Source organism: Panthera pardus, unplaced genomic scaffold (assembly GCF_024362965.1).
Source record: "Panthera pardus isolate Hobbes unplaced genomic scaffold, ASM2436296v1 HiC_scaffold_24, whole genome shotgun sequence".
NCBI lineage: Eukaryota > Metazoa > Chordata > Mammalia > Carnivora > Felidae > Panthera > Panthera pardus.
In genome coordinates, this window is record NW_026526810.1 from 27,392,329 (window position 1) to 27,410,545 (window position 18,217).

An 18,217-nucleotide genomic window follows, 5' to 3' on the forward strand; every position below is an offset into this window, starting at 1 on the left:
TTTATTTTTGAGGGAGGGGGAGAGAGAGAGACAGACAGACAGACAGTGGGGGGATAAGCAGAGAGAGAGGGAGAGACAGAATCCAAAGCAGGCTCCAGGACCTGAGCTGTCAGCACAGAGCCCCATGCAGGGTTTGAACTCACAAGCTGTGAGATCATGACCTGAGTCAAAGTTGGATGCTTAACCACCTGAGCCACCCAGGTGCCCCTACTAGTGTTCAATCTTTAGAAGCTACCAATTGACAATGTTGTGGTTATAGAACAGACACAAATAATTTTAATATCAAAATGTAAAAGCATAGCTCATAGTATATAGCAAAACTGTGGTTCCCAAACGAGAGAAAATGGTAGAATAGGGAACTCCAAAACTGCATTCCTCCACAAAAGTAACAAATATGCTAGCGAAAACTTTCAGAATCAACTCTTTCAGAACTCTGGAATCTAAAAGAAAAAAACATTTTAACAACCAGGGAAATGCATACTGAAGAAGAAACATGCCGAATTTCAGTATGAGAGTTCTGTGCATTTTAACTTACACTGCTACCATCCCCTACTCCCTAGCTCAGTGGTGGTTTGAAGATGGCAGCCCATATTCTTTGTGCAGGTTGCTGGTACTAGAAAAAGTAACACATGCCTTACTCTCAAAGAGCTGTGGTCATGCGTTTGACATGTCTGGTGGGTCCCAGCTAAATAGCCTGCCTTTGTTTCACGTGCCTCAGAGTTTCCCCTGGGCACAGGTGGCTTCGTGCGTGGCATTTGACAAAAGCATTTAATGCAAAAATGTTTTAGGTGTTGCCCCGTGGGACAAAAACATAGAGCAAAAACCTTAAGACAAAAAGAGGCTGGGGAAGAAGATAGTTGGGGGATTGAGGGCTTTGTTAAGTTCTTGTGCATTTCAGGGAATGAGAAGACCCTAAACAATCATCTCCAATTGTTAAAAGAAAAAGACAAAGGAAGAATCTCGAAATAGCAAGAGAGAAATGACTAAGTGACTGGTCCTGTTCAAGGGACCCTCAGGGACCCTCAATAAGATTAACAGCCAGTTTCCCATCAGAAGCCATGGAGGGCAGAAGGCAATGGGATGACATATTTAAAGTGCTGAAAGAAAAAGCTTTCAACCAAGAATTCTATATCCAGAAAAACTGCACTTGAAATGAAGAGAGAAATTATGACATTCTCAGATCAAAGCTGTGCTTACTGCTAGTACACTTGCCCTACAAAAAAAAGCTAAGGTAGCCCCTTAGATTGAAATAAAAGGACACTAGGTAGTTACTCAAAGCCAAATAAAGAATATCAGGAAAGGTAATTACATAGGTAAATATAAAAGCCAGTATAACTGTATTTTCAACTGGTACCTCTTCTTTTCCTCTATATGATTTAATAGACAAATGCACAAAATAATAATTATAAATCTATGTTAACGTGCACATAGTATATAAAGATGAAATTTGTGGTAATAAGAACATACACAGAGTGAAGCCATATAGGAGCAAAATTTTTATCTATTATTGCAACTATACTGGTATTAATGCAACCTAAACTGTTATTATTTATGATATTAATTGTAATCCCCAGGGTAACAACTGAGAAAACAGCTAAGAAATATATACAGTAAAAGGAGTGAGAAGGGAATCACAATGGCACACTAAAAATCACTTGAACACACAAAAAAAGTAGTGGAAGAATTGAGGAACAAAAAAGATATATAAAGAAATCAGAGAGCAAAATGATAGAATTAAGTGTTTTCTTATGAGGACTTGATAGATTAAAGTCTCCACATAAAAGGAGGTTTTTAGCAGAACGAATTAAAAAAATAAGATTTAACTATAGGCAGTCAACAAGATTAAAAGACACAAATAGACTGAAATTGGAAGGATGGAAAAAAGATATTCCATGCAAATGATAACCAAAAGAGAGCTAGAGTGGCTGCTAATACCAAACAAAATAGACATCATGTCAAAAAGTGTTACAAGAGATATAGGAAGACATTTTACATCGATAAGAAGGTCAATCCATCAGGAAGGTGGAACAGTTATAAATATAGTGCATTTAACATCCAAAATATATAAAGCAAAAACTGACAGAATTGCAGGGAGAGATAGATCTGCAATAATAGTTGGAGATTTTAATACCCTACTTTCAATAATAGATAGAATAGGCAGAAAAATCAATAAGGAAATAGAAGACTTCAAGAACACTATAAATCAACTAGAGCTAACATACATAGAAGACTTTATCCAACAACATTAGAATGTACATTCTTCTCTAGTGTGCATGGAACATTCTTCAGAATAGACTATATGTTATGTCACAAAACAAATCTCACATAAAACACCTTTTCTGAAAACAATGGAATAAAACTGGAAACCAGTAACAGAAACCTGGAACATTCACAAATTTATGGAAATTAAAACACTTTTAAACAATGGGTCAATGAAGAAATCACAAGGGAAATAAGAAAAGTATAGCTCATAGAAAGTTGCAGTGTACAAAAGTGGGAGAAGTAAAAAGAAGGGTAGACTCATCTTGCACAATGCAAACTTGAAAGCTACTGTCTATAGCAGATGGAGCAAAAAATAGAGGTTTAATTATAGTAAATTACAAAAGTTACCAATGAAAGAACTCTAGGTATATAGTGTTGGGGGATAACAAGTGAGTGAGCTGAATCCTTGTCTATTATGGCCAAAAGTCTATCTAAAACTTTTTTAATGTTTATGTTTGAAAGAAAGAGAGAGAGAGAGAGCAGGGGAGGGGCAGAGAGAGAGGGAAAGAACAGAATCAGAAGCAGGCTCCAGGCTCTGAGCTGTCAGCAGAGAGCCCAATATGGGGCTCAAACTCATGAACCGTGAGATCATGACCTAAGCCAAAGCCAGATGCTTAATCAACTGAGCCACCCAGGCGCCCCACAAAAGTCTACCTAAACTTTATAAATCGAGAAAGCATAATATACATTTAGAGATTTGGTAGAAAAGGAGTTAGCAAGGTATTATTTAAAACAAAACACAAACAAAAACAGCAGCCACATAGGTAAAAGGAAAATCAGGTGAATATGCTATCAGGAAAGTGAATGCAAAGGGCCCTTCAAGATGAAGAGTGTCAACTATGTCAAATGGTGTGGAGAGCTCAAGTATAAAACAAAGACTTCAATTTCAAACAGTCAGTCTGGATACTCTGGTTAAGAGCTCCTGGTGTAGGGGTGCCTGGGTGGCACAGTTGGTTAAGTGTCCGACTCAATTTCAGCTCAGGCCATGATCTCACGGTTTGTGAGATTGAGCCCCATGTCGGGCTCTGTGCTGACAGTGTGCTGGGATTCTCTCTCTCCTCTCTCTCTCTGCTGCCCCCCCCCCATCTTGTGCATGCTCTCTCTGTCTCTCTCTCAAAATAAATAAACAAACCTAAAAAAACCCTCTGATATATACATATACAAGGTATAATCAGCTCTTTCAGAAATATTTCTATCTTTCAGATGCAAGAGATTTTACATGAATCACACAACTGCCAACTAAATTGAAGAAATTATCATTAACCATTGTAGAAGTTACAAGTAATTTTACATTAAAGTTTCACCAATAATTCACTACGTTCAGAGTTTTACTTTTCTGACTTCAAATATCATCTGTGTCTCCTTGACTTCACAGTGTTTAAGTTCTTAAAAGGATCAGACCAAGAAAATGGTGTCTCCATGGCACTTTGAACTTACATCAGTAAAATACAAATCTTTTGCCAGAAATCGTGGATTGCTTTCCAATGATTCATTAGTGCTCTCCACATCCTCTCCACTGAACCCATACATCACTTTTCCCATCTCTCCCAAACTCTTCCTTTGTACTTCTTGCTTAAAAGGCCTCTCTGACTTTGTGGAACTTGTAATAAAAATTCTGAAACTCTTGGCAGTAAGTATAAGGCATAACAATTTTCACTAACAGATACTTCCTCTTTCTCTTGGAACTCATTGCTTGTTTTTGAGGCCATAAAAGTGAAGACGCTATAATTTTAAATGATTTTAGAGGATCACAGAACGTTTGGCCATAAGCTGCCTAAAAAGTTCAAAGCGTTGGGAAAATCATATTAGCAGTCTGGGATTCACCTGTCAGAGATAGTTTTGCCAGGTAAAAGAGCAAGTTAATAAACAAAGACATTTCTGCACTCACTGTAGCCGCCAACACCAATAAAACGTGAGTAGTGAATGGTTTAACAAGAGCATAGGATGCATGACTCAGACTGGAGGGAGATAAGGCTGATCACTGCTGAATACATTGACCCCTTGTTCCATATCTAGTTCTACCATCAACTGCAATATGTTCAATAATAGCTTCAACTGATCTCCCTCTGGTGACCTTCACTTCTCCTCTTCTCCAATGACCCACTCCCATGGCCACAACAGTGGCCTCCAAATTGCTCTGAATGTTGTCATTACTTAGATATGTCCTGCCTTTAAAATCTCAACTTCAACATCTTAACCCTGACCATAAACTCCCACTATCTGAGCTCACTATTAACCCTCTTACTTCCTAGGCTTCTCATCTTCAACTTCATTTAGACTTCTGGTCTCAGAAATACTAAATTTTCTCCTAATCTGTAGGCAACCTTCTATTTTTTAATTCTTTAAAAGTCTAGCCCAGACCATATGACCCATCATTTTTCCTTTTATCATTATACTTGAATTTTTTATTATTTACCTTTGATCCTTTATCTCCTATTCTTTATCAAACACATAGCTTCTCTACTGTTATACCTACCTACTCTGTGCTCCTGGAATACTCATTCAACAATTCTGACTATAGTTGCTACAACTTCATAGTCTCTAAGCTCATTTAGTTCTTCAGAATTTTCCTTCAATCTTTCAACACTTCCCTAATTAGCTCCCTCTGGATACCAAACAAGACCTGGAAAAATGGAGATATACCATGATTTTTAAAGTGATGATTTATTATCTTAAGAATGTCAATACCTCTGAAATTAATACCTTAAATGTCATTTGAGTATGATTCTTAACGTTTCTGTTTAGATGAATAATTTTTCACTGAAGTATAATCAACATACAATGTTAGTCGTAGATTAAATGATTTTAAAGTTCATATGGAAGAACAAGTGTGGGAGAATTAAAACTCTGAATAGTGAAAATTTCCCCTACATAGATATTAAAATGTACTACAAAACTACTATCATCAAAATAGTTCTGATTATTAACACAGATAAACAGATAAGTGAAATGGAATAGGAAGTTCAGAAATATTTCCAAATATTTACAGGAACTTAATGTAAGAGGCAAATGGCATTCTCATTAAAAAAGAGAATATCTTAATTAAGCAATGCTATGATCAATTAACCAACTGAAATAAAATCAGGTTAGACTCTCACCTAATACTACATATGAAAACAAAGTTGATGTAGAAAGGACTAACTTTTAAAACCTTATTAAAATTTTCGAATATAATGTGTAAGATTATTTGGATAAACTTGGATCTAGGAAACCATCTTAAGGAAGATAGGAAAAAAAAATCTTTTTAAAAAGAGCCATCAGAAATAAACTGACTTGTGTAGTGTATGTCATAAATCTAAAGTTTTAACTTTATAAAATGTTATAGTTCTGACCAAGTAAAAGAATATTACATAAAGCTCTAGGGCAATATAAGAAGGATATATATTTGTTTTATAAATTGTCACTTGATTAAAATCGCTATTCTTATTGCTTTATTTTGCTAGCTGAAAGGGCTGAGAGGCTCTGCATGTGGATATGATACCCACGTGAGCTAAAGTAAGTACACGGATCAATATAAATTAATCCTATAACTAACATTTTTGAAGTATATTTGTCTAAATATATGTCACACTCTTTAACTCCAGAAAACTTCCAAAATGTTAGTCTAATGCCTCTTAAATTATTTTCTTCATGGCATTCTTTGTGTATGAAAAAGTTTATAGAATATGACCTGAAAACTCAAAAGAAAAGCGACATCACATTCAGTTTGAAGTGTGCTTCATAATTTGGTTAAGGTCATTAGGTAATAGAGTTTCATCAAATGAAATGAAATTGGTATGCATTCTATCTTTGACTTTTAGGCTTTATTTTTAAGTTACATATAATATATTTTTAAAATTATAAATAAACTATAAAAATAAATATGCTTTATATCCCTCACATTTACTTGATTCCAATATGCTTTCTTAAGAGGAAGAGAAATATGTAAAATCTACATAATGTACTCAGATTTGCTCACAAACCAGGGGATATGTAATTATGTGGCACCTATGTCACAGAAGAAAAGAGGCTGTAAGGCACTGGGATAGATCGATATTATAGAACACAACTGGAGTAATTATTCAGATTTTATGCCAAAATTGCTTAATACTATTAGTTAGGAGTAAGGTCTTGTGCTGGCTGCTGGGTCAAGACCATCAGCAATCGGAATCAGGATTCTTTTCCTCTTCAAGTTATACTCTAGTAGGGAAGACAGGAAACAACTAATTACCCACTAGTTATTTAATCATGGTTATGTAAGTGCTGAGAAGGGGGGAGTGCACAGTACTGAGAGAGATAAGAGGCATATCTGATCTAGTCTAGTCTCCAGGGGGTAGTTAGGGAAGGCTTTCCGGGGACGTGAGGTTTAACTTTAAAACTGGCAGGCTGGCATTAGCCAGGGCAGCGGGAGGGAAGCAGGGCAGGGAAGTAGTGGCAGGGGACAACACAGCTGTTTGTAGCAGCAAGGCTCTGAGACGGGAAGCAACCGATCTGAAAGGCCCTGACGCACCGTCCAATTAGTGTCCGATGGTGAGGGATGAAATAGGTGAGGTGGGTAGAGGGCCTCCTAGGCTACATTAAGTAATCTGGGTTTTTTTTCCTATGAAAAATAGGAAAGTACTGAAGTGTGTGTGTGTGTGTGTGTGTGTGTGTGTGTGTGTGTGTGTGTGTTTTAATTAGGGGTCAGTTTATATTTTCAGTATTTCTACCTTCACTTTTAAATTTAAACTTCTAGGGGCGCCTGGGTGTCTCGGTCGGCTGAGCGTCTGACTTCGGCTCAGGTCATGATCTCACAGTTCGTGGGTTCGAGCCCCGAGTCGGGCTCTGTGCTGACAGCTCAGAACCCGGAGCCTGCCTTGGATTCTGTCCCCCTCTCTCTCTGCCCCTTCCCTGCTCACGTTCTGTCTCTCTCTCTCTCTCTCTCTCAAAAGTAAATAAATGTAAAAATAAATAAATTTAAACTTCTAATCTTAGTAGGCTTTCTTAAGATAACTATTTTTAAATAGTTATATGCGAAATAGGTCCCCATTTCTGCTCCAAACTCAGTTCCCCAAAGACACTGGTACCTGGAAAGAATACCATTCATACCCTGTTTCCTCTGGAAATGCAGAGACGACGGCGCTTCCATGGAGCTGAGAGGGGTCCTGGGAAGGAGAGTCAGCAACTTTTGTATCTTGATTTGTAGCAAAGTCGGGTGTTCGATGCTGTTGCAAGTCCCACTTTCGAGCTACGTTGTTAATTGTTAACCTTTTCTTCTCCTATGAAGAAGTTTATTGTGACAAGAATTATATAAAGCAATTTTTGCAGCGGGCGAGTATCCCTGAAGCAAGTTGTCTGTACTACTTATCACACTTTCTAAAGGAGTCTTACTCCTTATACGTAGCTGCAAATAGGCTCCTAAAAGTACGGCGGCCTTATTTACCCTGTGCATTCAAACATCTCGACCGCGGTCTGTCATCCTTAAAGAGAAAAAATTACACACAAACAATAATTACTCCCGTTGGAGACACGAAAATTAGCTACCTGAAAGTTTAATTGGACAGAAGTTTTTATACTTGTTATCTGAGATTCTGATTGGACAGAAATTTATATGCCTCTGTGTTTCAACGTAGCGAGAAGAAAACTAATAATATTTTAATTTTCCTACCTAATAATTCAGACTACTACGATGCAATAATCTTGGTTGAGAGGTGGGGAGAAGAAGGGGGATTGGTCAATGTTCCAAGCTTCACAGCATGAATTACAATGTGTGAAAATGAAGAAGTACAGAAAGACCACTAAAAGAAATTGTACTAGGTTGAAACATTTCTAGGTAACTAGTACCATCCCAGAGGAATAGGAAAGAAGTAATTCAGTATCTGCAATGGATGTCTTAGTAGAGTGGTTTTCATACTTTACCTACCGTGCCTCAAACCACCTGGAGAACTTCTTAACCCACCAACTGAGGGTTCTCACGCCTTTCGGATTTCGTGTGTTTGAGGTGGGGCTTGAGAATTTGCCTTTCTAAAAGCTCCCAGCTGCTGTTAAGGCTACTGGTCCCGAAGGAAAATGTGCCAGGTTGCAATGTTTCTACTCAGCTTGTATTAAGTTCATAAAGAAAATAATCACTACTCTGGTAAAGTCTCCATTATCAAAAGTTAACATTTTTAAATGGCATGTCGATATGGTCAGAGTGCTAAAAGTAGACACTTCCCCTTTCCTCTTTACTGACAGCACGCTCATCCAGTCAGCTGTGTGATACTGACTTCTCACCTGCTGCCTCTGGAGTCGGTGAGGGCTGTTAGGAAGATTCTTTGCCCATTTCCTCAGGGAATATGTACATGTAGAATAATACATTTTTGGTTCCATCTCTTTGCCTATATTTGGAGATCTAAAATTTTAGCATGGAAAAATGGCATTGGGTAGGAATGAAAACTGATAACAAAGCTTAATTAAAACTAAACTTTTTAGAAGTTCTGTGTTTAAAAATGTTTTTAGCATGGGTTCTTTCTGTTGCATGGCATTTCAAGTTTGTCTATATCGTTAAATGGGTTATGCTTAATATGTGTATACTTCTGAGACTTTGGGGCATTTTATGTGTATCCCCCTTGTCTAAAGCAAGTAGGAATCTGCTATTCTACTGTCAAAAAAAATTTTTTTTCCAAATCTATATTAACGGCATCCTACCCTAAGGAATTCTATTTCAGTTATTCATGGATAACCGATACAACCCAATTCTTAATCTAAGTAGTGTCATTTTTACTCAGTATCAAGCTACTTTGAAAGAGCCAGGGGCAGTGAGTTAATAATGGCAGACGGCTGTCACGCTGGCTCCATGCATTTGGTTTCCTGGCTGACTGGTAGTTGGTGGAAAGAAATATTCTTAATGAGGCAGATATAGCTATGTTTAGAAAAGAGATACACAATATCTTTATACCACTGAGTATGTTAACAAATTTATAAGATACCCTGAAAATACAAACACTTTCCTATACCTACCCCAAAGTTAAAGTTCCTTTATTTGGATCATTGAAATTAGATCAACACCAGGTTGACTAAGAGAATGGAAGACTAAGAGTACTGGGGCCAGGAAGAGGAAGACATATTTTAAAACAGGAGTGCAGTCAGGGGTCAGGTGGGGGTCACTGGCTGGCCAGGGGGCCACATAAGGGCTCTAGGTATCTGGTGCAAGAGAAAAAACAAGAGAAAGGCCAGAGATTTTGCAAGGCAGAAGAGGGCGTCCCCAAGGAAAATCTTCTGCTTGAAGATCATGGATGCATTTGGCATATCAGTTATAGACATGTCTCTACAGCTAGATAGCAATACATTGCCAAGTCCGTGTTAAGGTGGCAATTATTTTAGAAGATTCCAAATTTCAGCTTTTGTCACTTGAGTCTATTCTTCATAATCCAAGCAATTCCACACCAGTATATCCTGTAACCATCACTTCCATTTATTTCCAAGGTTGCAAAGAAAACAGAAAGATAGAAAAGCAACGAGGCAGAAGATACATGTCAATGAACTCTTCTGGTCCCTTCATAACCACCCACCCGCTTTTCTTAACGATCAATAGGTGTTGTCGTAAAAACAATAGCCAGCAAATGCTGAGGGTCTTTGGTACTGTGATCTCAAATCTGAGCTAGGGCTAGAATCCAGATCTCTGGATTTCCCATGCTTTTCCCCTAACTAAAAAATTTTAAAGCTAAATAACTCTCATAATTAAAGAGTCCTACTTAGTGACTTCAAGCGAAGCATTCTTTTCTTTTTTTAAGTTTTTATAAAAATTTCCCAAATGTGTAAAACCCACATTGGCTAAATATTTAATGGCACATTTCCAAAAATGCCGACAGTGGAAAGCATCTGAATTGGGTACATAAGAAAAACATTTTAGTGCAAAGGTGGAGTCAAGTGCAATTTGTTGCCTCAACTTGTAAGTTGTAAGGCTCAACGTACAATGGTGCCTTTAAAAGCTAAATCGCCAATGGAGCTTCTTTGTTTTTCTTCCTTTCCATGCTCCAGTGCTCAAACAAAAATGTACTTTTGGTCCGAGAGCTTTATTTATTTACTTATGTATTTTTATTCATTTATTCATTCATTCACTTATGTATCTGAAAGCAGCAGCTGTACAATAGGAAATATAGTTGATCCTTGAGCAACATAGGGGTTGGGTTAGGAGTGCTGACAATCTGCATAGAACTTTGGACTCCTCAAAAACGTAACTACTAATAGCCTACTGTTGGCTGGAAACCTTCCTGATAACATAAACAGTTGATTAACAGATACTCTGTATGTTATATGTGTTATATACTGTATTCATATAATAAAGTAAGTTAGAGAAAATAAAATGTTATTAAGAAAATCATAAGGAATAGAAAATCCATTTACAGTACTGTATTGTATTTATTGAAAAAAATACATGTAATAAGTGCACATGTGTGGTTCAAACTCATATTGTTCAAGAATCAACTCTGCTACTTTTTGTAAATGAACTATTCCAAAACTTTACCAATAGTATCATCTGGCAATGGTAAATCTTGCTCCTACACATTTAAAAAATATTGCCTACAACTATATTTCCTATAAACCAAAGTGTCTTTTTGGCCAACCCTTAGAAATATTCCAAAATAGTTAAGACTAATATCCTATTGGCTAAAATCAATATGACAGAGATGTCAAGAGAGGGCTTAGGTACATCTAATTAATGGGATGAGGGGAAACATAAAAGTTGGGGAGGTGTCAGGAGGTTAGAAACAACAGCAAGTGAGAAAACTGTAGCACAATGGGTAAGAGTTCTAAATACTTTTGAAGTAGTAGGCTTGAGCCAAGAGGGTTGGGACCAAGTTGGTTTTCTTTTTTGTGAATTTCGGAGTAGTTTTCATAGAGTAAGACATATTGATTCAAGCATACCCCTTGATCGTTTTTGACAAATGCATACACCTGTGTAACCCATACCCCTATCGAGACCCACATTTCCATCGCCCCAATAAGTTCCCTTGTTTCCCAAGTTTATTTTGTACAACTTTGTATCCGTACTGGTCATTTTTTGAATTCTAAACGGCATTTTCATTTTTAAAAAGAAAAGCACCCACATTAGACAAGACTGAGTAATGATAACCAGCGTGATATCTTTAATTTTAGAAGAGGATGAGCATGATCCAGGCTGTAAACTGTAAGCTGTCTTCATTCATCATACTTCTGTGATGCGAATGTAAAATATTTTAAGAGGAAGCATTTTATTTAAGGAAAGTTTATCTGATATGCTAAATTATCTAAATCTAGTTTAAAACAAATTTTAATTCTTAAATCCTCAAAATCTTTACCACCTCTACAGAAGAGAGGCTAGTAGAGAAAGTTTTTAAATGTAAGAAGCAATTATTACAAAAGAAACCCATGTATCAGAGCTCATTAAAATAGCTCAGTAAAGACAGTGGTCTATTACACTGGCTTCTGAAATGAAGTCCACATGGCAGGGACACACAGGGTGACGCACTGGTGTGGAAAACAACTGTAGCTTGTGCTCTATTTTCCATCTCTTCCTTTTAAAATGTCTAGCTTTTGCATGTGTTTTATACTGTACATTATGTCGCAATTCAGAAGCACAGGTTTATTTATAGGTAACCGCTAAAAGTTTTCAGGGTAAGTGTTAAAAACATTCTACTGATAGGAATGAAAACTTTACCAAATGTGGAAACTGCTCTTTCAGCTGACTAGCTGGCTAGTTTCGGCGTAGGTGAGCGTGTGGGCACACACATGCATGCACTCGTTCGAGAAAGTACCTTAAGCAAGGATTGTTTATGACTTTCCCGCTTCTTCTCTTCCTCTTTTTTGGCTACGACAGATGCCATACGCCTTTCTTCTTCCTAAAAGAAAAAGTGTTGACAAGTGTTATGAAGTACTTAACCTTTATTTCTTGGGTTCGGCAAGCCTGGTTCTCTTTGTGAGAAGCGTACGACTTGCTCGTAGAAAAATGTCTCGTTTTCTGCTTCCTTCCCAATTGTAAAAAAAACTACGTTCTCAACTCTACTCCCAATTGTTGATGTGAGTTGAGCCTAGCTAATACACGAAAGAAAACAGAATGAGAAGAGCAAGAAGAAAGGGGGAGGAGGTTTACATAGTTTTTTCTCAAGAGCCATGCACTACAGTTTCACATAAAAAGACTTAAAATCTTTCTACTATGAAGATAAAAATGACCAGCATTACACTTCTCACAACTTTTATTTGATCTATGGATGTAAATCAGAGCTTTTTAAGTAATAAAACAAGTGTGAAAGCCTTTTAAAACTCCCCATATTAAATATTAACAAAATTATTCTCCATTAATACATTACTTTTACTTTCTTTAAGTTGATTTGGCCAGTCTAATTTCTTAAATTCTAAAAACTACAAAATAACATTATGGTTTAGAAAAAATTTTAAAAATCGGCCACAATTCCAACATGGTAAATCACATCTTGTCATTTCTGTGTCACCTTATAATATTCACTATATTATATGTATACACAATGTGGGTCATGGGTTTTTTTCCCCCTAAAGATGATCACATTTTGTAAATTATAACCATGTAACTTTAAATTTTAGTATCAAAAGATTTGCAGGTGTTCAAGATGATGTCACAATTTGAGAAGACAATTCCTTCTGAAAAGACAAGCTTGAAAATATCTTCAGAGATAGAAACTACAAAAAGTAATTTAGCACATTTGAAGAACTCTTTCAGAAATGAAAACACACAGAAAGTAAAATGAAAAAATCCAGTGGAAGGGAGTTGAAGAGCAAATTGTACACAGTTAAAGAGAATCAGGCAACTGGAAAACAGGTCAGAAAAAATTTTCCCATATACCTTCATAGCACCGTATCTTCCCCCACAATAGCACTTAACCAGTTCCATTTTAATTATTTCTGCTACTCTCTCTCTCCTGTCCTACCCCAAAAGCTCTTTGAAGGTATGGACCATGTCAGCTCCTGACACAGTCAGGATAGCCAATAAATATATATTTGAAGAATTAATTATTAAATATACATCTTCATGGATCTGTTCAATAATTTCCTAAAACCAGGACCACTAAATCAAATGGAAGACACCTTTTTCTAGGGCTCCTGATATGTTGACAAACTGCCCTCCATAAATATAGTATTGATTTCCACCCCTACCAGAAGTCGGTGTGTGATTTAAAACATGACAGATAGTCACAAGAGCTGTTGACCAAGTATTCCTGTGTCTTTCCACGTCCAGGACATACTGTATGATAGCAATTCTTGTCCCTTGAAAGTTAGGTGCGGTTATGTGACCTCCTTTGACCAATGTCATATGAACAAAAGTAACATGTGTTTACTTCTGGAGGAAGATTTCAAAGACCGTGAATGGCATAGCTGTTCTCTCTCTCACCTCTGCTATCAGATCTGTAAAGCTCCACATGGTGGGTACTTGGAAGGCCTTGGTGCTGGAACGAGGACAACACAGAGCAAAGTTCCCAGACCACATACTATGGGCAGACAGGCAGTATGAGCATGAAATAAACTTTGTTGCTTTAATCCACTGAGGTCAGAGAAGTTGTTACTACAGTATAACCTAGCCTATCCTGATCAGTACATATATTATGTTAGAAGTAAGGAAGGTCAAAGAGGCCATGAAAATGTATTCTGGGGGGTGAGCCATTATAAATACTTCTGAAAAGAAAGAAAAGACCTAGACTAAAGAAGTATATAAAAAATGCACAAAGAAAAATTATCACGGAGCTAAAAAGAAAACCAGAAATGCATCCATTGGAACACTCTAATTTTAGAAATGAAGAACTGAATATTCTGAGAAGGTTAGTAATTTATACAAGGTCACATGGCTAGTGACAAAGTCCAGATCAGGATCAGAAGCCATGTCTTGTGAGAAATGGAATTTGTAGTATTTTTTATAACAAGAACATATTTAAATGTATTTTACTGATTTTAGAAAGATATAAAAGCTATTAAAGTTTAGTAGTAATCTGCTAGATGGTTTAATTGTTTTAAAGGGAATGGAAATTGAATGTGACTTTTGGTGAATTTGAAGTCTTTTACAATATGGAAAATAGTTATTCTTGGTGTTTGAAGGCTGAATAGTGGTTATGAGGAGAAATATAGTGAATAGGAAATTCAGAAGCTTGATTCCTAGCTTCCCAAAATAGCTGGATTAACAATTAAACTCTTTGGTTCAGTAAATACTGATTTGGAACCTATTAAGTATAACCTATTTCAGAACAAACTTTTTAAAAGAGCAAACTATATTGATGTTCAATTGTTGATTCATCTATAAAATGTGAACTAGAAACAGATTGGTAATTCAAAGAGCCAATTTCAAATAGTACTGGAAACTGTATGGATCACGTATTACACATACTTAACAGATGATTTCATCAGATTTTCAAAAAGAATTTGAGCTTCTATTAAAGGCAGTAGGACTTTAAAAGGAAGGCTAAACCTAAGAAAACTGGATACATGCCAAATCAACTCAAATATTGAGTGTTTTAAGGAATTTATACATCTGATGACTATATTTCAGCCCAAATAATTATAGAGTAACTAAACTTGGAAACAAAAATCAACCTCTAATTGTAAAGATAAGCTATAAATCTGTTGGTAAGAAGGAAAAAACTGTAAAATTCTGGCATCTTCATGATAATAGTTCGATGTCTGGGATCAAAGCCATATCCTTTATATAGCAAAGGAAAAGGATCTATCTGGGACCAAAAAATATATACTTTTTTCCTTACTTCAGTCTGTCAGGAAGATAAAATATAGAAATGACTTCAAATTAATTAAGAAGTACTGTGATTTAATAGGTGTTTGATAACTTAGATTATACTCTGTTAGCAGACTATTAAGGCTCTAAACAATGCATATTTTATATGAGAAGTTTTGCTCCAATAAATAATAGTGGTCCTAATATAGGCAGTAATTTATTATGTGGAATTTAGAAAAATACGTGGCCATGTGGGTTTTTAACCATATACTTCAGAATAGTTAGTTATAAAAGACATTACTTCCTTGACTCCAACAAATATTAAAACAGACTTTAAAATCAGAGTTTTTGTCTACAAGAGATATTTTTCATTTAAACAACCTTTTTCTTAACAGAGAAAACTTATTTTTCTAGGTCATAGTTCATGTCAGAGTGAAGGCTGGAAGCCAGGTCACCTGACTTCTCTTGGCCAGGGATATTAGCTCTTAAATATTAGGGGGGAGGGGAGGCAGAATAGGCTAGGTTATGCTGCCGTAACAACTTCAAAAGTTATAGGAGCTTATGACAAAAGCTTACTTCTTTTTTTTTTAAGTTTATTTATTTTGAGACAGAGAGAGCATGCAGGGGAGAGGCAGAGAGAAAGGGAGAGAGAGAATCTCAAGCAGGCTCTGCACTGCCAGCACAGAGCCCCACGCAGGGCTCGAGCTCACAAACTGAGATCGTGACCTGAGCTGAAATCAAGAGTCAGACGCTTAACTGGCTGAGCCACCCAGGTGCCCAGACAAAAGCTTACTTCTTGATGGTTCAAAGAACACTACAACTGCCCTCCATGTACTGCCTAAGTATTCCTGGGTGCTGTGATCTGATGGCATCTTCAACTCAATACATGCGTCCACAATGACCACCACAGGAGAAAAGCAGTGAAAATCATACATCGGCTTTTAAATGCTTCTGCCTGAAAATTATATACATTACTTCTGCTCACACTTCATTGGCCAAAGCAAGTTGCACAACCACACCTAAGTTGAAGGGGAATGCTTCCACCTGCCAAAAAGAGGAGGAGAATCAGAACGTATTGGCGAGGGTCAGTAATGGCTACCAAAACAGAAAACTCACTTCTGTCTCAGATAAGGCTATTCCAATTCTTGGAGAGCAAACTGTAAACAAGGTCATATTAAGCCAATAAATGTGGGTCTGAAGTGAAAACTTTAGGAATTATGAAGTCGTGTCTGTTTCAGAATTCTGAGAATAGTGCCTGTGTTAGAAAAACACTGCCTTAGAAATTAAAAGGAGAAAATTCTGCCTCCTAGAATTGTCTATACGATTGTCCTTGTTCTAGGCCCCCAAAATGTGTCTATTCTCTTTTTTTATGGACAGTTGTGAAAATACTTGAAGACCACTGTAATATCTTCCTTATGGCTCCCCTCTGTCAATGAGTTGTGCCAGGTTCTCTGGACATACCCTAGTTCGTTGTCACCCCCTAAAACTAATAGTTCAGGTGAAATCTGATCATTAAAGAAAAAATGGGGACTACTGTCTCCATTTTTCTGAATTGTTTCTATAAATGATATTGTTTTAAACCATATTTACTTCTAATGATCACATCTCACAAGTAACTCAATTTGCTGAGTCTCATCTCACGTAATTCTGCATTTGTGCTGGGGATTATTTGTTGTTATGGAGTAAAGTCCAGGATTTTCAATTTATCTATTTTTGTCTTGCTAAATTATGCTTATTTTTCTACACTAGAGGTCAGCAAATTTTTTCTGGAAAGAGCCAAATAGTAATTATTTCAGGCCTCGTGAGCCACATGAGATCTCTATCACGCATGGTTTTTCTTTTATTTTTTAAAAATACAACGCTTTAAAAAAAAAAATCTATAAACCATTTCTTAGCCCGAGACCTGCTCAGAAATAGTCTGCAGAATAGATCTGGCCCACAGGCTGTTGTTTGCCAAACCCTGTTCTAGATTATTGAGCTACTTTGGGATTGTGATTCGATTAACCAGTATATCAGGATCTCCAAGTTCTCTAGCTCCTGTCAATTATATACTTTCTCAGAAAAACAGAAATATTCTCATCTAGTCATTAACAAAAATATTGAATCAGGGGTGCTTGGGGGACTCAGTTCGTTGGGTGTCCAACTTCAGCTCAGGTCATGATCTCGTGGCTCATGGGTTCGAGTCTCTGTGTTGAGCGCTGTGCTGACAGCTCAGAGCCTGGAGCCTGCTTTGAATTGTGTCTCCCTCTCTTTCCGCCGCTCCCCTGCTCACATTCTGTCTCTCTCTCCCTCTCAAAAATACATAAACATTTAAAAAATATTTATATATTGAATCGAAAGGGCCTGAGGAAAAAGCCTCAAGGCACACCAGTACAGATTCTTCTACAGGCTGGCCTTAATCCACTGCTTCCTGTGTTGTAGGGACGCTGGAATCCCAAATTCACTTGACTGTGCTGTCGTCATACAACTTACTCAAAGCAATACCATAAAAGACTTTGTCAAAAGCTTGGCTGAAATAGCAAAAGACTGGAACACTTCTCGGAGAGAGCCAATTTACAATATCTGAAATAGAAAATTAATTTGTCTGGCATGAATTGTTTTTAGCGAACCACTGCTGCCTCCTAGTGATCAATGCCTTTAGTACTGACAACTCCTCCAATAATCTAATTTAGATTTCCTTTGTATTCAACATCAAGTTTACTGTCACAATTTGTGAAATTTATATTCTTTCCCTTTATGATAAAAAGACAGATCAGTTCATCCTACCGTGCAGCTGCTTTACTATTCTACACTGTTTCTTTCAAAGAAAGAAAGATTCTTTCTAGTAATTATTTATTCACTATATTTATTCAGTTCTGTAGATCAAGGACTGGCAAACTCCAGCCCACAGACCAAATCCAGCCTGTCACCTATTTTTGTAGATAAAGTTTTATTGGAACAGAGCCATGCTCATTCATTTATGTAACGTCTATGCCTTCTTTCACACTACAATGAGTTTCGTAGTGTTCAACAGAGACTATATAGCTCCCAAAGCCTGAAATATTTACTATCAGATCCTTTCCAGATAGCTTGCTCTAGATCAAACTTATCTATTCACCTATCCGAGGCTTTACTTTCTTCTTATCAATATTTATTTCTACTCTTAACAGACTATAAGCCATTCTTCTTGACAGAGATAACAAAAGCAAAACAGGACCTGAGACCATCAACTTACATTATGTCTCCTGACCTCATATTATCTTATGCCATTCTTCTGGGTCCGACCCCTGGAAGCTCTCACTGTAACTA

General features: G+C 36.9%; 1 protein-coding gene across 6 annotated transcripts in view; it reads right to left on the reverse strand.

Moving 5' to 3' along the window:
• LRRC49 (leucine rich repeat containing 49) overlaps positions 1 to 18,217 on the reverse strand; it is a 148,758-nt gene that overhangs the window by 40,243 nt on the left and 90,298 nt on the right. For all 6 annotated transcript variants that reach the window (XM_019441610.2, XM_019441609.2, XM_053888903.1 and 3 more), the window contains 2 exons: positions 11,997 to 12,080; positions 7,330 to 7,499 (listed from right to left, as the gene is read on the reverse strand). In XM_019441610.2, the coding sequence (XP_019297155.1) occupies positions 7,330 to 7,499; positions 11,997 to 12,080 (254 nt within the window). The remainder of the gene's footprint in view (positions 1 to 7,329; positions 7,500 to 11,996; positions 12,081 to 18,217) is intronic.